Raw genomic sequence first — 16,557 nt, 5'->3', positions numbered from 1 at the left:
TGTGTGAAACCTTGTCCTTAATGTGCACTCCATCAGAAATTGTGTCATCACAATTTTATAGGAATTTGTCAGCGAGGGTGCGTTATCGCCCAAATGCCGAGGGCTCTCCTCCATGTAGTATTTGGAGGGGATTCAGGCAAGAGTACGTACTGGCATTATTTCCGTTCTCTCTTTTTATATATGGTGTGGATGACGTACTCCAGGAAGTGACCACTGATTCTCCACAATCAGAAGGAAGGGCAGTCCCTGTTCACCTCTATGAAGATGATGCTGTCCTCCCATCATGAACTGCTAATGGCCTGCAAAGACTGATGGTCTGCTTCACAGCCTTCAAGATGGGCAGGGACCGCCAAAATTAATTTGAAAAAAACTGATCTTAGGAAAGGGAGCTTGCAAATCATGTGCGCTCTCGATCAATGGCACACCAATCGAAGGGGCCACATCCTTCTCTTACCTGGGTATTCTCTTCAGCTTTAACGGATCTTGATCCAAACACATTGGAAATAACAAGCTTAAGATAGCATGCATCTGCGAGGGCATTTGTAGGTTTGCCATTAAATTAGGCTGTAAACCAATTCAGGAAATCTTCTCAATTATATAGAGGCAAATGTGTATCTACAGCTTTGTATTGGAGTGGGTTATGGGTACTCACAGAAACTATTATACAAATTGTAGACCGTATATTTATTCAGTGTCTGCTTGCCACATCACAATGTACAGCACCGTACATAGTGCATATGGAACTGGGCATGCACCAGTGCTTAATTTGAGCCAGGGCTTTCCGGTGCTAAGCACCGGCACATAATTGGTTTCCGGTGCTCAGCACCGGAACCTAATTGTCAACAGGATACCTAGTACAGTCTACCACATGGTGGTGCTGCTCATCTAATTTAGAGATGAGCAGAATAACGGTTGTTTAGGAATACAATATACATTAAAATTGCAAATACCTGACTCCCCAGCAATTCCTTTAGCTTTGGGGACCTGGAATAATCTGAAGTGTCTCAATTACATGCAAGAGAGATAATTAGTAGTTGTTTTGGCAGCGATGACAAGGGTGATGGGTGGTGCAAGCTGCAGTGGCCTCCCGGCCAGAGCCCTGGCACTTAATATTTTACAAATTAAGCACTGCCATGCGCCACGTGGAAGATATCTTCGCAATTAGGCCAGTTCCGATGTTGCATTCTATTTGAAGTAAAGAAGAGACAAAGTTAACCAAAGTTATTGTTAGGGATTGTCTAGGTGCTGAAAAAGCACAGCAAATCTCCTTGCTCTCGTATATCTCAAGACAAGTTGCCCAACTGAATGGACCTCTACTATTGCATGAGCCTGATGGCAAAACATCCTATTGTAAAAGGGAATAAAAACGTTCAGTACTCAAAAAAAAAAAAAAAAAAAAAAAAAAAAAGCCTGATGTTCGACGTGCCAATGACAGTATCAAAACGTCCGTGGTCAAATACTTTACTATAGCACAAACTGTGGGCCTCGAGAGTTACCAAAAATGTACAGCTAACACCCAACATAGATTTGGCTTGACCCAACTAAGAATGGGTATAGTTCATGTTTTGGAAGCTTTCCCAAAAATCGAACAATGGCCACAGGCAGCTGTTAAATGTCTGTGTGATCGAAGATCCACCCAAACAGCAATGCATTTTGTCCTTTTGTGACCATTTCCCTACTGGAATCAGGAAACAATTTAAAACCTTTGTTTTTAGCTAGGAGTATCAGCAATTATAAAGATGCTTTTTATACCTATGTTCTCTGGAGGATCCTTTATTATTAATTTTAATGTTGCCTCCTTTACATGGAAAGCCAAACCCCTTAGAAAACATCTTAATTACCTGCATTAAACCCTCTTCTGATATTTTATGTCACTTCCCGATGGTCCACCCTATCATTTACTTCCACTGAGGGTTTAGTGCCCCACTGTGAAACAACAGCTTGAACACTAGCCATATTGTTCTATTCCAGGTAAAGCACCAGCATGATCTAGTGGAACTCAGACATATTGCAGCTATGATGGTTTGAGAGTGATGTTCGGGCAGTTTGCAACTTCCTTTTATATTAACATAGCTGACCCTAGCAAGAGGTTTTTGTATTTATAGAGCCTAGTGGCAAACCAAGGGTCACCTCAATAGAGTAACTTACTACCTGCTAACAGGTTTTAATCCGTAGAGTTTTGATCCAAACTCAAATGCGTTTGCACTTTATAATGAATAACCCGGCTCCACGTTTTGCAAATGCTAGTCTCTGCTGTGGTTCTGTTTTATTTGCAACTTGTTACATTTGATTACATTCTGCACTTCACATTTCATACTATATATTGACAAGGGGTGGGTGGAATTTGCGTAATCGCGTTACACAAATCTCTGGGAAATGGTAAAAAAATCTCCACGAACACGTGGAAATTCCGCGAACACGCGGAATTGCTTGTTCACAATGCTTTTTTCGTGTTCGCAATTGCTGTTTGCGTGCTCGGGGGGAAATGTCTCGGGAACACGCATTTTGAGAATGCGAATAAGCAAAAAATTTCGTAAAGTGGCTGAATGCAGAATTTTGGGCAATTTTGGTTCTTCGGGGAACGCGAAATTGGCCAAATTCCACGAGCGGAACGGAATTTACCGCCCAGGCCTAATATTGAACTCTTTTGCCCAAGAGTTTTAAAATATTCTCAAAGCACTGCATCATATTTTACACTCTCTATGTCAGATGTAACACGGACATGACAAAGTCCATTTTTCTGTGATTCGTTAACAGTTATTTGCACTTTTAGGGTTTATTTCAAACCGAATAAAGATCTTAACTCGAAATAGTATAAAACCTACAGACAGTGAAATCTTGGTAGTAGAAAAGAGTATTAACACTAGCTTCAAACAAACAATTTCAGCTAATCTTTTAGGTCAAAACACGCAGTCATGCACTGCAAATGCTTTTGTTGGAGATGCAAGTTGCTACAGGGGTAAAAGATCAGCACCATCAACAAGCAGATCAATCAAACTAGCAGGAAATAGGAAACCTCTATGCTTTATGTTTTAGCATTGAAGGAGGACTACTTGGTGTTTGCTTTGTCTCCTTAGCAGCCAAACATGAGGCTCTGCTGCATTTTCTGCAGTGATCCCTGAAAGAAAGTCAACACATATCCAGAGAATTTTTCAATTTGGTTTAAGCTTACTAAACGGCAAGTAGACACCACATGACGGAATGTTTGTTTGGGTGTTGCAGTTCATCAATTCACTCTAAGATTACAGTTTGCCTAGAAGCTAGGTAGAAATGGTGCAGACCATATTTCTGGTCGTTACAGCTGAAACAGTCAGAGTAAGTATATTTGGTGCAAGTGGCTTGTTCTGTTAAACCGACAAGTGGGGGAGAGAACTGCTTGCTTTACAGAAGGTTTCTGCCACAGAGTATACCACTTTGTGACATTTACAACTGTACATGAAAGCAGAGAGGAGCATCCTCTCTCATTCATCTCAGACAACTCAAGTACTGAAGGTCTGAACTGGTCTTGGCAGGTGTTCCCTTAAACCCAGGGGATGGCTCGCAGAGACCAACTGGGGTTCCTACCTTACCGCAGTGCCTGTGCAGTCTGTCAATGTGAGAAAGATTTAGTACAGAATAGGAGATTTAATCAGAGAACCGGAGTCTCAGCACGAGCATCTGGCAACAGTGTTTTGCAGTATCACTCTCATCTGTTTTACATAGGAGCTTGTCTCACTTTGTGAATCAGGCCTATGTTGAAAAGGACCGTACTGTTTTGAAGATAGGTTTAAATTCAAGGGCAATGCAGCAGTTCAAAACTAATATTAATCCAATATATGGGTGAAGTAATACCAACGACTTTAGATGTTTCTGCCCATAAAAATGGAATATATTGCCGAAGTAACATTTACTACAAGTGTTTAATTTATCTGTGGGAGGTCATCTATCTTTTAAAAAGCAGGCATGCTAATAATGAAACAACGAAAAGTATAGAAATGCGCAGCAATCAGAGTACCACCCTTTTCTCCTCTTACAGTGAACCCTTAAATGACACAGTAAATCAAACTCTATTTTGCCCTAGGAGTTATTACAGATAAAAGAATTCCAATGACCAACAAAGACTGAGATTGAAAAGACAGGAGAAACATGTTGCATCAGCACTACCAAGTGTAATCACTGACTGCAAAGAGTAGACAGCATTAGTTAATCAGAGTGACGCTACCTCACCTTGTCTATGCCACAGTTTATTTGAGCATGTTTAGTATTATGCTTTCTCTTCATAGAATAATACCCATAGTTTTCAGCATCATTTACTCTGGTGGTTCTATTTTAATGCCACACAATAACATTTGTATAAGAGTACTTACAAACCAAAGAAAACAAATGTAGGACCTCTTATTTCATGGAGTACAATCACTTCAGGGTGGAAGCAGTTTATATGACCTTATACAGATTCTGGGGATATTTAAGATTATATGATTCTGATTTAGGTAAAATCTGCTTTTGAACGAATCAGAGAACATTCTAGCAGTATTGTATCAGCCCATGGATACAACAACAGTCTCTGAAGTTCGACTTCTACTGATCAAGTATTTTTAGCAACTCCACAGGAGAAAAAACACACTCTAAAAAGGCTGAATTCAGATCAGAATGAATATGTACTCAACCTGGTTTGAGACGTCTGATGCGAACAGATGGCTTTATAAATCTAAAGAAGAGTGTCTATAGGAATGCAAAGCTTTCACCACAACCTAATAAATGTTACATTACACTATGTGGTCAAGACCATCCGTTCATTATGAGGAATTAGGTTTTAGTTGCACAAAAGTGTAGATTGCAAACTCCTTGCTAAAAACGAGAAAAGGCCACAAAACAGGTTTGCCAGATTCTTAGTCTGAGGGGTGTAACTTAGAATAGTTTCGATATTTTATTTTCATCAAAAGCACTTCCAATTCTTCTAAACTGTATGATGAAACTAAGCCTGGACAGAGTTTTCGTAATTCTGCTACGCGGAACTCAGTGAAGTTCAAAATAACCTCTGCTTTGCCACGCGTGGCTCCGCAAGCACCGAAGTGCATTAGATAAATGCCGCTCGCGGTGATTTTCAGTGGCAGGTGCTTGTCCGCACTGTGCAATCATCGCAAACGGCAGCATGCACAGCGCAAACGGGTGCTGCTTCCTTTCTGCCGCTCGAGTAGATTTTTACTCTAGTGGCAGCATTCTGAACGATAACACAGGTTCTCAATGAGAGGGGCCGCGAGCATACGTGACCACTCATAATAAGTAATCTGACCACCCGTGTTGAGCAATCTCATTGGGAGGTCGATTTTCCATGCTCGTGCTCGCCAAATTGATGTTGACTATCGCGAACGAAGAAAAATCTCGCCGGGTGGTGAAATTTCCTAGCTCGCCAACTTTGTTTACGAACACGAGTGAGGAAAAAAACCTTTGGAACTCCGTGGGCTCGGTGTAACGTGCGAAAAACTCTGCAAACTCTGCGAGCAGAGCTCACCGAACAGACCTATATGAAACCTGGTGTTTTGCCAGTGAATGAAATTGAGCACCAATATTTAGTATCTCTTCACACTGACCGTTGCTTGCAGACACTGACAGCATGTCATGACCTTCTTTGCACACAGATCTTTGATAATTACAATCTATAAGGCATTCTATGGAATAATACTTTAGGGAATAAATTCAAAAGACACCGCGCGAACACTTTGCAACCCCAAACATATGCCCCTGTGAGGTTATAATTCCACCCACACATAAACCTAAAACCTAAATAGGAACAGAACTGTTACTCAAAGTAACATGAAAAGTTGATGACAATACACTTTCCCAGCCAAAAATGTAGATCTCTATTCAGATATGTGGTTGAAATTCTACAGATTTTTCCAGGAAAGCGAAAATAGGGGGTAAAATGTTACAAGAGTTTACGCAAATATGAGTGTTGGGGAGAAGAGAATCAGTGGCAGGGAAATGGTGGGGTGTATGGATGTGCCAGCTGTACCAGCTTGAGATGGTAAACTGGGCTTACACATCTTACATAGCTAAAATGTTCCAGAAATGGAACTTTAGGGAAACCAGCTGAAATAAGAGTCACCTTAATAAGAAAAGTGGCGAAATTTACATGTGCAAAGGATTTGGATATGGCAAAGCAGATGTGACTTATTCGTGCATTTTTATCCTTGACTCAGTCTTTGATATTAGAAACTCCCACAAGAAGCAAAGGCATAACTTTTCCACATATACATGGAAGCCATCACAAGCCAATAAGTGCTGCAGTTTTCAATTTGTGCAAAATCTGAAGCCAAATATATATGCACATACATTTAAATATACATTTTTTTGTTTTTAAAGAGAATCAGTTAATTGATAAAACGAACATCAGTATTTTTTTAAATGGAGTTTCATATGGTTTTATCAAAGACGGCAAGTGGTTGGAACATGCAACATGAGGGCATAGCGTGGCACGTGACTGAAGCAGGAAGAAAGCAGGGTTGACAGCAGAGGGGAGATACCTTTAGGTAAGCCCTGCTGGTCTTCTCTCGCTTTTGGAGCTTTTTTAAGAGAAAAGAAAGTAAAAGGTTAGTAAATCCACTTGGTCACGAAATAGAGGAAACCTTGAGAGGCGTGACATTAAATATGTTGCATGTGTGTTATTGTTCTTGTTGTAGGGTGTATCTGTCCAAATAAGCATTCAATAGCCATTACATAATTCTTTGTACTTCAACATTTGATCCTTAATGTTGGACTTAGTAAAGAAGTCTTTATGATTAATCTTACTACTGTCTGATTTGGATTTCAGAACGCAATGGATCATGAAGTCCAGTAAATAATCAGAATTTTATAAATTAAAACAAATCATCCATTACAAAAGGTGGTGTTTAATCAAGATATATAAATGCTTAATGACTCCTCATCTGTAGTATAAGAACATTTGATTTTTTGTAAGCAGTACATTAAAAGTGTAATCCAAACCTATGCAAAAAGTAAAATAATAGATAATGCCTCTTTAATTGCATAGATTGAGAATGGCAATGACGAACAATCATGTAAATAACTGCAATGATAAATAAAAAATTTTAAACTCATGAATTTTCAGAACCATTACGTACACGCTGACCTAAAATGCTTCGATATTTATTCACAGCATTGCTTGAGCAAAGGAAATGGCATGAAAGAAATACATTCCAAAAATGAAGAAACATGCACATTCATTGTACCATAATATCTTAGCAAAATCCCTAGCAACAGGCAGAAAGGGGGAGACAGAGGTCAACCGCTGTCTATTATAGGCAGTACCTGGGGAGCATGGGATGGAAGGGTAAGAGGGAAGAAAGAGAGAATGTTGGAATGTGACTAATAAAAAGTTCTTCAGTTCTGTCAGAAAGCATGTGGATGTGGGAGGATGGTTTCGGAGGTTAATGGAGGTGTGTTTTTCAAAATGTTTCAACACTTGGTCCTTGTCATCCACTGTGCCCTTCAGCTAAGCATACATGCCTCCTGGCCAAGCTTGCATTCACTGGAACTAAACCATATTTTTGATTTGCCACCCATGGGAAAAAATCTGATCCAATCCAATGAACACAAGAAATTCAATGTTTGGCACAAGGGCTACTTATAGAATACAGAATCGGAACAGCAGGTGCTAACTGTCAACATTTTCGAATGGGACAGAACTTAACTGGTCAGAATTAGAAGGGTAAAAAATAAATTTAAGGAAAAAGGACTTTTCTCAAAATGGGTTAGAAGCATGTAGACATGGGGACAAAAACAGAAATGCGTCAGAGCTAAGCAAGACATATTTATCAGTAAATTATTTGAGGTGCAAAATCAGACCAGGTAATTGACAAGACACTAGTATCTTTAGCACTTAGTCAAGGACTCTGTGTTTCGTTGTTTTACTTAAGACTCCTTTTGCGAACGAATTTTGGGTAGGAGAATGAGCAAGACACCACGGATTCTTTATGCTTTTTATACTGCTTGCCATAGCATGCATCAATTTCTTCTGACCATTTACTGACATATCCCAAACTCCTCTTTTGCCCCACTTCTTTAGCGCAAAGATGCCTATTACAATAGTGACATGGGTATAGTCCTGAAGTGCTGTTAGCCATCTAGAGGTTTCCTTTCACATGGTTCAAAGGGGTATCTAAGGCAGACTGTAACCAAGTAGTCCTTTGATATGCCATACTTTTATGTTTCTATCCAAATGGATGACTGTGCAGTATAACTTACCAGGCGTAGGTTTGGACATCGGATTCACGTGCATAAGGATCATCTGTGGTCCGTTTTAATTGGAGAACTGTGATTTAGTCTGAGATTTAGGTGCATGATAATGGTGTAGGAGAGGCGAGACAGGTAGATCTTATAGATTGTTTCCGTACCTCTTATGTCAGAAACTTGACCAATGTTCGCTTCTTTCAGGAAGGCTATGCATCGCTTTGCTGCTATTATAGTGTGCACAATTGTTTAGCGAAGCCTCTGGCATCTCCAGTGGGGCTTTATCGTTACCATGTCTTACATATCTCTAGCCACTAGCCACTTTCTAAGCAGGCTCAAACAGTAGGCAGAATAAGAGGTTACATTGGAAAGCTGATTGGGCCAGCTCCGGTAGCCAATTCGGATACAAGCTCAATACAACACAAACTGTGGTACAGGGATGGCACATTTTAGTTTACTCATCTTAGCAGTTCAAATGTCATAAAATGATTTGCTACAACCAGGCAGAAATAAATAGGTTAAACGATACACTGCCTTTTACGTTTCCTAGCAATGCTCTTTCAAGCGGTGCACTGGCAAAAAAACTTAAGCTGCAGAGAGGACATTTCTTCGTAGTCCATTTTGTAATAACACAATGCTGATTAAGACTAGTTCGATCAAGAGCAAGCCTCAAGGAGTCAAGCTATCCTGGCTGATGACAGCTGATAGCCAGAAACCGGTCCTAGGATGCTTTATTCCGGTCCAGGGAAGACATGGCTTGGCAGTTCGGGCTGGACTATTCCCATGAGGCATAGGGTCAAGCCTGATTTGCATATGGTTATGTCTGAACTGGGGTGGGGTGGTGAGCAAAATAACGATGGATTAAACCCAGGGCTGTGACTGGGGGTGAATGTTTTGTCAATGTGTAACATTCCGTCCATCATCTTGTCTCTTTTGCTGGTCAGAAAATGGCGGTAACGCTCTCATCCAGGATAGGCCATTCGGGCCACTCCATGGTGTTCCCCATAAGTTTTACTAAAAACACCTACTCTTGCAGCACGATGCTTAACTCTGCAACACATGTGCACCTCCTGCGGTTCATTTTTCAACTCATTTGACACCCTTGGAGTTCTCTACCACTCTGGTCTTTTGCCTGCCTCAGATCAAGTCCTTAACTATTTACGGTTTTAATTTTCGTACTAGCAAAAACTGTACAAGTGGCCCTTCAGGTGTGCTTTTGAGAGTTAGGAGCCTTGGCTAAAATCACTATCCGGTCCATGGATACCCACCATGTTTCTTCTCAAGCCTGAGGTACTTGGGGTTAGTTCTTTAGTTGCCTCCATTACTGCTCTGCCCAAACGCCTGAGACTGCAGATAGGTGAGCTGATGTCAAGACTTTCTCACACACAATAAGAGGCAGGCAAATATTACCATTACACAAGGTATTTACATGGTTGTACACATTGAAATATATTAACTATCTCAGCAAGACCAGATTAAAGATTTTTTTTTTTACAGAAAGAGAACTACAGCTACCTTGTTGTAACTCCGCCCAACAGAATCTCGCTCAATTGGCTTTAGTTCTTGCAGCTGTGCATCTAGAATGTCCACCAGTTGTTCCATTAATCTCACAGAAGAACTTACATCGCCTGCAAACACAGGGCCTTTGGTGTGCTTAGCCAGTTCGTTGGCAAGGCTAGCAGCATTTTCCCCACTTCGGATCTAAAAATGAAAAAAGAATCCAAGTTTCAATACTTGCTGTGTTGAGGCTACCAAGGTGCATGCATGCATGTCAAGTCCTCTGTCGAGCCAAAGACATAGTATACTCTAGTGGACAGAATCAGTTATGCTCTGCACAAAAGCAATTCGATGCTCATGACGGCTGGGAGCCGTCATGGCACACAGTGCTCGTGTGCTTATGACGTCTCCCAGCCGTCATGACCACGCCCGCGATCGGAATGTGCCGCACAGGAGCGGAATTCCAGCCGGGGGCAAGGGGTTAAATCAAAAAAATAAATACAATTCCGCTCTTTGCAACAAACTTTAATATTACAACTTGACTTGTGTGTTAGTTTGGTTTAATAAAGGGGATCTAGAAAATGTCCATGCTCCATTTCCTTAAATAGAAATATTCTGAAATTTTGATAAATACAATGCTTTTTGCAAAGTACAAGTGCCTGAAGCAGACATCATTGACATGTGGTAATTGGCATTCACTTCAGCTAGTGTTGCTACCAAGGGCTGCAGTAACATTTACAAAATGGTATAGTTTATTTTCTCAATTGCAGTTTGAACTTCGTGGATTGATTCTTTATGTGCCATTTTGTTCGTGCCCCCAACGTTGGCATTAATTACCCATATCAAAAAATTAGGTATTGTGGCGGGATTGGAAAAAAAATCTATTGCTAACAAATTCTCACTTTCAGCGCTGCTTTTTTTTTAAGGCACGGTTTTAATTACACAAACACAATTTTAGATATATGTAAATGCTCACTCCCCTCCCGTTTGCAACGAGAATGTGTTATAAATCCACATGCTGTGACAGAGTACCAAGTAGTGTTACATTTATACTGGATATGATTGAAAAAATGTAAAGCTAAGACTACTTAACAAGTTTCACGCATTCAGCATAACTATCTTGCAAAGTATTATTCATAGGCGCGTGCCCCAGTCACACGATCGGATAACAGAGGGGCACATTCAAAAATCAGCTCACTTATTTCCTGATTGCAGAGTCTGACTGACATCAAAAGCGGACCACACATCTTTTAATTTGAACATGACAGATGTGGTGATATTCTTGTTTTCAATGTTACCTTAAAAAGGCTCTCCCCACTGGCAGGCGTTTAGATAAAGTCCACCAATATTACTTTAACAAAAAAACTGTTCACTTAACTCGGACTCGATCCGGAAAAGGTACAACAATGCAAAGCACGGCAAAAATGAGATCAATAAATAAAAATGCAGTAAGCCAAACTCAGTCCTCCTTTTAGACAAACTGGGAATACATTGTTACATGACTGTATGCAGCAGAGTCACCACGAAGATTTCCTAAACGAAGTGAGGTGAACACCAAGAGCACATAGGATGGATGACACTCACTACGAAACAACTCGTTAAACTGAACTGAGCGGAGCTTAACAGCTGTGCACATATTCTTTTAACGCACACGAAAAAGCAACATTTCATACAATCTTAATAGGTACTTTGTGCAATCTTCATAAAGTCATTAATGTTCAACTAACCTTCTGTGCCAGCTGATTTACCCAGTGTGAGGTGCAATTACTAAGATCAGGGCCTCTAGAATTCCATGTTCCAGTGGAAATCATGCAGAGATAAGAAGCGGTGCCTGAAATAAACGTGGGAACCAAAAGTGAAATTAGGCTCGTCAGCGACGCTAGAAACTATCAATATTTTCATTTACATGTGCATGTTTTAATTGCACTACACAGTTGGGAAACAAAACATTAAAAAATATATACAACGACCAAGTGGCCATACTCAATGCTTATGTTATCTGAACATCTTACAGCCACACCTCTTCCCTCCAAATTACAAAGGAACACAGGCACCACGTACAGAACGGAAGGTAATTTGTACTGTATTATATACACACTTACATATACATACATGTGCATATCTATATACATACATATCTGTACTTCCACTATTTTCATGTGGCCAGGGAGCGATGTCAGCAATGTCGCGCCACCGGGTGAGGAACCCAGTCAGTGATCAGTGAAACTACTCTCTCCAACACCACAAGAGAGTTTTACTACTCCTGCTGGCTTGGAGCAGACTTACTGTCTGCTTTCTCTTGCGGGAGCTGTCAAAATCTCCGCCAAGCGACAGCATACTATGTCCCAATGGTGGGCACCTCAGGCACCTGGGGTGTGGCAGTTCCCAGGGCCATAAATGGTTCCCTGATAGGGGCCATTGTTTTTTGCAGTGCCTGCAAATTATTCACTCCTAAAAAACAATTTTCTTATTCCCAGAAATTAATTTGTAATTTTTTTGGGATATATTTTATGGAAAAATGTAATTGGTGAACGATTCATGTTATACTTAGAGCACTGTAAATATACTTCATACTATACACACAATTTATCAAGATGCGACATAGCCGTAACAAATAGTTTCTTACCTGTCGGTGTAGTTTTGCAGCTTGAAGATCTTTCTGGATTCACTATGCTGTGCGTTATTCGGCTGTCTAGTGGTTGGGTCCGGAATCGTAGTCTTTTCTTTTCTTTTTTTTCCGTAGCCCAGGTGGGTATCGACGTCCCACCTTTTGGTGTCCTTCCGGTGACGTCGGCATGCTTCCTGCAGAAGCTCCCACCCTTGGGCATCATCTTCGGATTCTTTTTTTCCCCGTTTGTGTTCTGTTTCCGAATAGTACGGCAATGTTTCAATATTTTGTTTCACCGCTTTTTTCTTCAAAAGTCCGTTTAAGTCTTTACCCCGTTTTTTCCACCTCTTTCTCCAGTCTCATCTTTCTGGTGGAGGTGGGTGGGTTCGCTAGTGAATCCAGAAAGATCTTCAAGCTGCAAAACGACAGACAGGTAAGAAACTATTCCTTTTGCAGCGTGAATCTTTCTGGATTCACTATGCTGTGCATAGACTTTGTAGCGGTTTGTTATAATTGTGGCGGCTGGGTGGAAGAGGAGCTTTGAGTTTTGAATATGTGTTGAAGCACTTTCTGTCCTACTTGTGCTTCTTTGTTTATTTGTATGTGCACACAGTAGTGTTTTGTGAACGTGTGCACCGAGGCCCATGTTGCCGCCAGGCATATGTCCTGAATGGGAGTGTTAGCCAGGAAGGCTAGTGCTCCCTTTTTCCTGGTCGAATGGGCCCGCGGCCCCTCTGCTAGTTCTTGCCCAGCTTGTTTGTGGCAGAATTAAATTGCTTGTGCGATCCATCGTGCAATTGTACCCTTGGTAACTGCTTTTCCCATGAAACTGTCTGCGAATGACACAAAAAATTGTTTTGTTTTTCTGTGATTCTTAGTTCTCTCTATGTAGTGCATGACTGCACGTCTGGCGTCCAGAGTGTGCAGTGCTCTTTCTGCGTTTGTCGTTGGTTTCTGGAAGAAACTAGGTATTTGAATAGTTTGGCTGATGTGGAACTTAGACACCACCTTTGGTATAAAGTGTGGGTCCGTTCTCATCACCACCCTATCGTTGTGAATTTGTATGTAGGGTTCTTGTAGCGTTAACGATTGTAGCTCGCTCACCCTGCGTAGCGAGGTGATTGCCACCAGGAAAGCTGTTTTCAAAGTCTGCATTTGTAGGGAGGCCTTATGGATCGGTTCAAAGGGTGCATTCATGAGTTCCGTCAGTACTAGGTTGAGGTTCCACGCTGGTGCTGGTAACCTCTTTGGCGGTGCGATCCGCTTTGCACCTTCCAAGAATCTTTTTACAATCTGTGAAGTAAAAAAGCTTTTCCCTGTCTCTCCTCTAGTGTAAGCTACTATGGCTGCCAGGTGTACCCTTAGCGAGGATGAGCTCAGATTAGCCTCGAGCAGGTGCGTGAGGTATTTTAGCACTGTGAGTCTCTTGTCATCTTGTTGTGCAGTTTTTCCTTTCTGCACCATAGTGTGAACCTCTTCCATTTGGCCACGTAGCACTTCCGCGTGCTAGGTCTTCTTGCCTCTCGAAGTACCTTCAGGGTGCGCTCAGGTAATTTAAGGTGTGCGACCTCTATGTCCTCAGGAGCCAGGCTGCCAGGCTGAGACTTCCCAGCTCTGGATGCAACACCTCTCCGTTTTGCATGAAGAGTAGGTCTTCCCTTCTCCCAAATCTGTGTGGTGCACTCTGTCATCTCCATAATCTGCGAGTATCAGTTCTGTCTGGCCCACTGTGGTGCCACCAGTATCAGGGTCATGTTGCTCGTCCTGCACTTGCTGAGTACCTTGTGTATCAGGGGGATCGGCGGAAAAGCGTAAGCAAATGTCTTTGACCAGCTTATCCATAGGGCATTCCCTAGTGACCCTTCCCCTTGTTGCCTGGATGCGAAGTGCTGGCATTTTGCATTCTGGCATGTTGCAAATAGGTCTATCGATGGTGTACCCCACCTGTCGAACAGTCTCCTTGTCTCTTGGGCATTGAGCTCCCATTCGTGTGAAGCCGATGTCTGTCTGCTGAGCCAGTCCGCTTCCACGTTGTCCTTCCCGGGCAGATGAATCACCAGTAGGTCTATTTTTAGTGAGATGAACCATCTCCATATTTCCTGCGCTAGTTCTGACAGCGGGCCGATTGTGTTCCTCCCTGCTTGTTTATGTAGAACATCGCTGTTGTGTTTTCTGTCTAGATCAACATTGTTTGGTTGTACAGCTTCGTCTGGAATGCCTTTAGTGCAAGGAAAACGGTTTTTAGTTCCAGGTAATTGATGTGTTTGACTGCATCCGTTGGTGTCCACAGACCCCTCACCCTGAGTTTTTTCATGTGTGCTCCCCATCCCTTATGGGATGAGTCTGTGGTGATGGTCACAGTTGGTGTTGGTGGTGTTAGAGGCTTCCCTTTTGTTATGTTTCCTTTGTTCCACCATGATATCTCCTTGTGCACTACGTGCCTTACAACCACTAGGTCCTCCCAACAACCTGTAGCTTGTGGTCATTGGTCCTGTAGCCACTCCTGGAGTGGTCTCATGTGGAGTCGTACATTTGGCACTATGTGTATGCATGAGGCCATTATGCCCATCATCTTGCTCGCCGTCCTCACTGTCAGAGCACGCCCCTTCTGGTAGAGGTGTGGCTCCTTCAACAGTGCCAGCGTTCTCTTCTCGCTGGGGAACACCTTCTCCTGTACAGTGTTGATCTGTGCACCCAGGAAACTTTTTACTTGTTCTGGGTTCATTGAGGATTTTCCCCATTCGATGGAGAAACCCAGGGCCATCATCGTGTCTGTCATTCGCTGTGCGTGCCGTTTGCGTGTCTTGTATGACCTTGCCATTGTTAGCAGCCTGCCGTCCAGGTAAGGGTATACGTGGATCCCTTCCCTCCCTAAGTGTGCCGCGACTGCTGCAAGGCACTTTGTGAATACCCGTGGTGCTGATTTCAGTCCGAATGCCAGTGCCGTGAATTGATAGTGATCAGTGTTGATGACAAATCTTAGCAGATGTTTGTGCCGCACGTTCATTGAGATGTACAGGTAGGCATCTTTGAGGTCTATAGTGATCATGAAGTCCTTGCCTTGTATCTGTGGAAGGACCTCTTGCAGGGACGTTATTTTGAATTTTGGGGTTTTTAATGTATTTCTTGAGGAACCTTAGGTCCAGGATGGGTCTCATTGTTTCGTCTACCTTTGGTACCAGGAGGTACGTAGAGTACACCCCCTTGTTCATCTCTATGGGAGGGACAAGCTTGATAGCCTCCTTCTGCAGGAGGTCTTGTGCTTCCCTTTATAGTAGCTCTAGTTCCTTCTTTGCTAGTGCTCTTCTTTTTGTTTTTTTGTGTGGTGGTGCTCTTTCCAACTCTATGCAGTATCCGTACTGTATGGTGTTGAGAATCCATGTGTCTGTAGTTATTTTCTTCCACTCCTCCCACCGGTGTTACTTGCTCTTGGAGGTTTAGTCCGAGCCACCCCTCTTTGTTGTCTGTGCTCCATCTGTGGAGTTTTTGAAAGGGTGTGCACTGGTAGTGTGGCAGAGTCACTTGGAGGTGGGTTGTTGTCCACCTCTTCTGTTTCCACGTTCATTCCCCTTCCCGCGAAAGGACTGGCCCCTCTGTTGGTATTGCCAGTGTTGTTTTTGCTGGCCTTGTTGCGTCTGGGTGTCGCCCTGGTGATCTGGTGGAAAGTCTGGTGCGTCGTTCCCGGCTGGTTTCCCCCTCTCCAGTTTGGTCTCCGTGACGGGGTTCCTCTCTTATCTCCCCTGAATTGCAAGGCCCCCATGGATCTTGCGGTGTAGTTGTCCTTTTTCAACTGGGTGAGCTTTTCATCCACTGGTGCTCCAAACAGTGTCTCACCGTTGAACGGGGTGTTCAGGGTGTTGTGTTGCACCTCTGGTTTAAAACCGGATATTCTGAGCCAGGCTTGTCTCCTTTCCGTGATGCCCAGCCACATAAGTCTGCTGGCTGTGCCTGCACTGTCCAGTGCTGTTTTTAGGCATGAATTCGCCAAGTTCTTCTCTTCCTCTACCAGGTGCGTAGCTCTTTGCTGGTATTCTTGAGGGAGGTGTTTGGCTAACTGGCCCAGTTCGTCCAGGATCTGGTATTGGTGCCTGTTCAGCAGGGCGTTGGAATTGGCCATGCGGCAGTGCGCTGCGGCATTCCTCTTGATCCTTCTCCCTGTCAGGTCCATCCTTCTGCTCTCCTTGTCTGGAGGTGGTCCTGAAGTTGTCGGGACATTGGCCCTTTTCCTTGCAGTTGCCGCAATG

The 16,557-nt window shown here is 42.7% G+C and overlaps 1 protein-coding gene across 25 annotated transcripts in view; it reads right to left on the bottom strand.

Annotated features, from left to right (window-relative positions):
* Positions 1 to 16,557, bottom strand: part of ADGRL2 (adhesion G protein-coupled receptor L2) — a 223,147-nt gene that overhangs the window by 53,631 nt on the left and 152,959 nt on the right. For 15 of the 25 annotated variants that reach the window (XR_015308306.1, XM_086954265.1, XM_086954279.1 and 12 more), the window contains exons 7-9: positions 11,433 to 11,536; positions 9,724 to 9,909; positions 6,504 to 6,542 (exon numbers count right to left, since the gene is read on the bottom strand). Coding sequence is in view for 24 of the 25 variants with exons in the window: in XM_086954265.1 (XP_086810391.1) it covers positions 6,504 to 6,542; positions 9,724 to 9,909; positions 11,433 to 11,536 (329 nt within the window). In the remaining variant the exon portion in view is untranslated. The remainder of the gene's footprint in view (positions 1 to 6,503; positions 6,543 to 9,723; positions 9,910 to 11,432; positions 11,537 to 16,557) is intronic. The other 10 variants (XM_086954242.1, XM_086954244.1, XM_086954275.1 and 7 more) reach the window with 1 other exon arrangement.

This window comes from Lissotriton vulgaris, chromosome 1_1 (genome assembly GCF_964263255.1).
Source record: "Lissotriton vulgaris chromosome 1_1, aLisVul1.2, whole genome shotgun sequence".
NCBI lineage: Eukaryota > Metazoa > Chordata > Amphibia > Caudata > Salamandridae > Lissotriton > Lissotriton vulgaris.
The sequence above is the reverse complement of the archived record's forward strand: the minus strand, read 5'-3'. Positions and strand labels throughout refer to the sequence as shown.